General features: G+C 54.5%; 1 protein-coding gene across 5 annotated transcripts in view; it reads right to left on the minus strand.

Moving 5' to 3' along the window:
* WT1 (Wilms tumor 1) overlaps positions 1 to 6,246 on the minus strand; it is a 46,987-nt gene that overhangs the window by 40,272 nt on the left and 469 nt on the right. For 3 of the 5 annotated variants that reach the window (XM_012801326.1, XM_003781211.1, XM_012801320.1), the window contains exons 1-2: positions 5,879 to 6,246; positions 97 to 219 (exon numbers count right to left, since the gene is read on the minus strand). The exon at positions 5,879 to 6,246 is cut by the window's right edge and continues 469 nt beyond it. In XM_012801326.1, coding sequence (XP_012656780.1) covers positions 97 to 219; positions 5,879 to 6,246 — 491 coding nt within the window. Of the gene's footprint in view, positions 1 to 96; positions 220 to 1,964; positions 2,239 to 5,878 lie in introns of those variants that run through there. The other 2 variants (XM_012801332.1, XM_012801329.1) reach the window with 1 other exon arrangement.

Genomic DNA, 6,246 nt, shown 5'->3' on the forward strand with positions numbered 1-6,246 from the left:
TTTAGATTTTCTTCTCTCCCTCCCCTAATTTGCTGTGGGTTGGAAATTGGGAAAGAGTGTGTAGAGAATGACCCTACTTCGTTCCCTCACACTTACCCAGCGAGCCCTGCTGGCCCATGGGGTCCTCATGCTTGAAGGAGTGGTTGGGGAACTGCGCCGCATGGTGCGAAGGCGTGTGACCATAGCTGGGCGTCCCATCAAAGGTGACCGTGCTGTATCCTGCGAGAGGAGAGAAAGAGCGTCAGCAGGGCTCCCAGGGAGACAGGGTCCGAGGGTCAGAACGAGGACCTGGGCAAGGATGGGGGGATGACTGAGGTATTCGGATCCCAGCTGACGACAGTCCAGCCCCACCAGGTGCGACCTCCCTGAGCACAGGCTTCCCCACCCCTTTCCAACTAAAACCCTGACCTCTCGGCTGTCTCCCAATTCGTTTATGCCTCTATTTTCCACGGTGTCTGCCGCTTCTGCAGCGAACCGCTGGCAAGTTTAGTATAAAAACCGTCGCCCGCTCGGCGGAGAAAGTTGCTCTCCCCCAAAACAAACACCTTGGCTCTCGAGCAGGGGCAGCGCGGGCGAGCGAAATGAATCTGCTCGGCTGACCCCGCGCTGACTCGGAGCTGTAAATCAGGGGCCCGCGAACCAACTTTCATTAATTACTCGGAGCCAGTGAAACGGCCCGGTCTTAAAATGGGGAGACTAATTACGGAGTAATGTTATCTGTCTGGGGCTGCACGACCCAACACCACGACACTCAAGGCCTTCAGGAAAGCCGGGGAGGGGACAAAGAAGTGGGTTGAGGGAGAAGGGGCCCTTCCAGTTGAGCCCTCCCCTCCACCCTGTGTCCTCTTCCTCCTGGCTCCGACCCACCTGGCGCCCAGAGGGTCAGACTCTGACCACTGCTGTGGGGCCCTTCCTCACTCCCCAGGCGGGAAAGACGTTTTCTTTTAAAAGTGTGCCTCAACACTGTTATCTCCTTTTCTCTTTGGTAGTGCAAGATCCCTCTGCCTCCGTTTCCCTGCTAGGAAACCTAAGGCAGTATCGCCTGCGTTCTTCCCCATCTCTCCATGAAAAAAAGAATGTGTTATCTCAGAAAAAACAATTTTATGATTGTTATAATAGTAAATTACTTAAACATATGCCCCACCAGTCTCTCAAAAGCTGCTACCACCTCTTCAGGCACCTCAGTCCTTGGTGCCTGAACCCAAAGGTGGACTCCCCTCTTTCTGGTGCAACTTCTGGAGTTAGTGGCCAAGGAACGAAAGAGAACAGCCGGCTGCCTACATAGGCTCCCAGCAGGGCCACCCCACCAACCTCGCTTCCACCTGCCCAGCGACTGTGCCGGGTCTCCAAGCGCCACAAAATTCTCAGGAATGAGTTGGGGCAAACGACCCCATTCTTCTGCTCTTGCCCAGGGTGGCCAAGGTTCTGCAACAAGTGTTCTGAAAGACTTAAGTAGAACAGAAAAAGAAAGCCCTCAAGCCCATCTTCGAAACGCATACAGCCATTCACTCCCCAAACCAAACGAAGCAAAAAAGAGCTTTCATCGCCCACTCTGGAGCAGTAGGGTGGTGTGTCCGAGTGGGAGGGAGGGAGACAGCAAATCCCACTACCCAGATTGGATCCTACTGGTCAGTCTGGAGTCTCACCGCTCAACGACACAGGTTGAAGATTTAAGAAGCCACCACATTTTTATAATCTGCATAACCCCAGAGGGCCTCTATTTCTCGCCTCCTGAGAGGGCAAAGATAATTCTCCGCCCCCTTAGCTCTCGGGCATTTTGGGGTTTCCAGGGACTTCCTTTTGAAAGTGGAGGCCTGGCCGGTTTGAGGCCTGCGGATAACTGACAAACGAAATTTGCCTCCGGGCACCCAATTTTGCCCAGAGGGAAGGAGGAATTTCTGAAAGAACCATTTTTTAAGTAAAGGAAGAAACATAAGCGACGAAGAAAAATTCTCTGGACAAACCCTTATCCATTCTGGAGCCGACGAGCAGGCAGTGACGCGGGGCACTGCGCGGTCCTCTGAGCCCTGCTCCGCAGCTGTCGGTGCGCGGCGAAAGGCTGTGGGTCCCAAGCGGCAGCTCCTGCGCGGGCCGCGTCGGCTCGGCGCCCTAGAACTCTAGGCCTAAGGATGCCGGTGCCATGCAAGGCTCCCTAGCCCCCCTCGGAGAGATGACACGCAGACTTTGGCGGGCAAAGGCCTCGAATCCCCTCCCTCAGGTCCCCTGGGAGGGGCAGCGCTGAGGAGCAGCCGAGGGAGGGCTCTTTTAATTAGAAGCTTATCGGACGCGGGTCCTATTAGAGCGCCGTGTCCGGGGCCGGGTGCTGGGCCTGGCACAGAGAGTGCGGGGGCGGAGGCCGAGGGGGGGACAGCTGCGGGCTGGAAGGAGCAGCGCGTTCAAAGGCTCCTTGTATAGGCCTTGGAGGGAGAGGCTACAGTGGCCAAGGTAGTGCCTTTCCCACGGTTAGTCCCGGCCTGGGAGGGGAGAGCAACCTTGACCGCACCGAGAAGCGAGACGCGCTCTGAGCCTTCTTCCTCCCCCGCCCGCGGCTGCAGAGAAGCCCGGGAACCGCCTGGCCCTGTCGGGCCCTGGGAAACTGAGGGCAGAATGGACAGCAGGCTCTGCCACGAAAGTGCTCAGAAGGTTGAATATGATGACTGAAGCTGAGGCGAAATGTAGGAAAACATGTACCCCAACTAAACATCCTCTCCTATGTAACCTTTGCCCCTTGGGAATAGATGGCCTCTCCACGTGACCCTGGGGTGGTTTGACTCTCTATAGCCCGGATCCTGCTCTAGAATTCTTCCCGACATCGCCAGCGGGGCTGGGGGATCAAAAGGTGACTGGCAAGCAATGTTTTTTTCCTCTCTAAGCTCTGTATTTAGTCTGGGCTACCCAAATACTCGCCCCATTTCTGCCCTCACAAACCCGACAGCCTTAAAACACAGAGACTACAATGAGTTTAGTGCCCATGCAAAGGGCCAAGAGAAATGCATCTCAGCAATGGAGTCAAGGTCCCTGGGTTTAAGTCCCAGCTCTGCCACAAATTGTGACCTCTTGCACACCTTAATCTCATTGAGCTTCTTGCAAAGGTTCATGAGGCCATTGATTGTCTTATTATTCAGTCCTAGTGCCTGGCATAGTAGACACGATACCTGCTAAATGTGTATTTAGAATATAAGATCCCAACTATGATATTTAAGAAATTTTTAAAATGAACATGCTTGAGAAGTTTGGAGAGGGTGTGCATGGGCACCAACAATTAATTGCCCTTCCCATGGGCTACGACTAGGCTGCCCTAGGGATCCAGAGACAGCCTCCATTCCTCTTCCCTGGAGTGTGGCCTTGCCACAAAGATGGCCATTCCCACACTTTTGAGAGAAGGAGCTAATGCCCTTGCCTCTCACTGCCCAAGCTTTGGGCCAGACCATTCACCGGGGAGCAGCAAGAACCCAGAAATCAAAAGAGCAAACCCAGAATCTCAAGGCCTAAGGGCTGCCCTGTTGCTGAATCCTGTGCAGGGGCTGGAGAGCTTCCCAATACCACACCAGCTACAGCAAGCCCAAAAGGCTAGGCATGCTTGACCCAAGAGCCAGCTTACAGGTTGTATGACCTGAGTCTGGGGCTCTCTCTTCCTTCAAGATTTCCCCCTAGAGTGGAGCGGGACCACCTGCCAGTGATCTCCAGTTCCCAAGTCCTTTTTCCTAGTGGCAGCCACACCTGTCTACTTTAGAGTAGACTGGCTGTGAAGTCCACAGACCCACCTCCCACACTGGGTTGATGGGATGTGGAACATCAGACCTACACTGAAGAAGGCTGGACACAAGGCACTTAAACTGAAATGACAAAGCCCAGGTTTCAAAAAAATCCCATTGAATGAGATGGACCTTCAGAATAAAAAAAAAAAAAGGCCCCTGCAGTAGTATTTTGTGCCCCAGGGGCATAGATCACATAGCTTCTCAGGCTTCTCCAACTAACACATATGCAAACAGAGACTTATTATCACACACCTGCCTACCAGTGGCTGGGCTTCTCACCCAGTGATGTTTAGACGTTCTGTTGCGTTCTGTATTTAGAGCGCCAGGCCTGGAGGAAAAGTCAGCTTCCAAATCTCTGGTATATAGTATCTAGCTAGACCCAATGTCCAGGCTGTCCACCTCAGCCCTTCTCTTACATACAGGAAAACTGAGACCTGGAGATCTAACAAAAGTTAACACCAGCCTTCTAAATGAAGGTTGCAAAACCCAAGAACACAAGCTGTCAATGATAAATTATTCCAATACCCCTTGAGAAGAAAACACTAATTTCGCTAAGAAAGACCTAAATCAATGGTCTTTTCCTCCAGGCACTGATCCATCCCGCATCCTCTGGAAGAAAAGGGTGGTTTTAGTTTCTCCAGGGTTTCTTATGGGCCAGGTGCTGTTGGTTTGACATAGGCGTTTGCAAGGCGCAGGCAAGAGCGTCAAGAATACATCTTCCCCAGCGGCGGACTGTGGCTCAGTGGGTAGGGCGCTGGCCCCACATGCCAAGGGTGGAGGGTTCGAACCCGCCCCGCCAAAACTGCAACAACAACAACAAATAGCTGGGCGTTGTGGTGGGGCTCCTGTAGTCCCAGCTGGTCCGGAGTCTGAGGCAAGAGAATTGCCTGGACCTAGGAGTTGAGAGGTTGCTGTGAGCTGTGTGTCGCCACGGCACTCTACCTACTGAGGGCGATAAAGTGAGACTCTGTCTTTTAAATAAAAATAAAAATAATGAAAAAAATACGTTTTCCGCACCTTAAGAATCCCAGCATCTCCGGCAAACAGTACACATTCTGCACCCCCCCGACATGCATTTCAGAAACATCCCAGTACCTAAGCCCCCAGGAATTTTTACTCCAGGAAAAGCAGTAAACCACTTCTTAACCCGACTGACTGGCTTAGGGCAGCAAAGTTCTCAACAAGGCAGAAAATGAATGAAGAGGCCAAACTACAGAGGCTCCGCACCGGCCTGGGTGAGAGGGGGCGGGGAGGCTCCGCAGAATGAGAAAACACATGATACTTTTGTGCACCGAGGTCTCTCGTTTGTACACTAAAGACAGCAAATAAACGTACCCTTCCAAACCTAAGTCTTGAAGAAATCTTTCCCCAGGAAGCCCCAGATTCACGCGACGAGGAGGTGCCCTAGACCCACTGAAAGTGAGGCCTACCTACGCTCAGGCCCCATTCCACTGCCTACGGTAAAACCCGGTCTCACATAGTTTGGGATCGGATTAAGTCAGGTTCTCTTCCATCCTCCAAGCTTGCCGGGGGGCCGCCAGAGCGAAACGCATAAGAGATCCACTTTTATAGTTCCAGAAAGCTATTTAATTACTGGTCTGTGCATTTAAGCACTCTAGTGCTCTACGATACTTACTGCGTGCCTAAAGTGTACCCACACCCTAGTAAGAGCTGGAGGTGCCCCTGGACATTTTGGTGCGGCGGAGGCAACACAGGCTGTTCCTGTCGTGCTGGTCCCATTTCGAACCCACAGTCTAGATGTCTAGAAAGCCCAACGCCTAGTGACAACTTAGTGGTTCCTTGAGCAAGGAAACCACTTCCCGAGGCAGAGCCAGACACTGTACTGGTCCCCCTGTCCCATTCCCTAGAGGACTAAGAGTCTCGAAATCGCCCGGGCTCCTAGGAGCCCCAGATGGCCTCCCGGCTCTTGCGAACTGGCTGTCGCGAGCCCGTGCTCCCTCCGCGCTGCTTCCTCTCCCCAGCCGCCGCTTCCGCTGCCCTAGCAGCGCTTGGGGAGGCAGCCGGGTTTGAGCCGGGTCAGGAGAGAGTCGAGAGCCCGCGCGCAGCTAGAACCCAGGCGCTACCGCCCCGCGTGTAGGGGGCGCTCCCCAGCTACTTACCCTGGTTGCGAATAGCCGGCTGGCTCTCGAGGCAGCTGGGCAGGTAGGGCGCGTTGGGAAACATCCTGGCCTGGCCGGAGGATGCCTGGCTGGGCGGAGGAGGACCAAAGGGCCCGTAGCGGCAGGCTCCGGCTGTGCCAGTGAACTGGCCTGAGAAGTGCACCGTGAAGGCGCTCAAGCACTGCTCCTCGTGCGGCTCCGCGCCGCCCCAGCTCGGCTCTTGTTTGATGAAGGAGTGGGGCGGCGGCGGCGGCGGCGGCGGCGGTGGAGCCGGCGGCGGCGCGGGGCCGCCCAACGAACCATAAGCTGAAGCTCCTGGGGGCGCAAAGTCCAGCACCGGCGCCCACTGCGCGGCGCCGCTTACTGGC

Source organism: Otolemur garnettii, unplaced genomic scaffold (assembly GCF_000181295.1).
Source record: "Otolemur garnettii isolate 467f Iridium unplaced genomic scaffold, OtoGar3 scaffold00001, whole genome shotgun sequence".
NCBI classification, from domain to species: domain Eukaryota; kingdom Metazoa; phylum Chordata; class Mammalia; order Primates; family Galagidae; genus Otolemur; species Otolemur garnettii.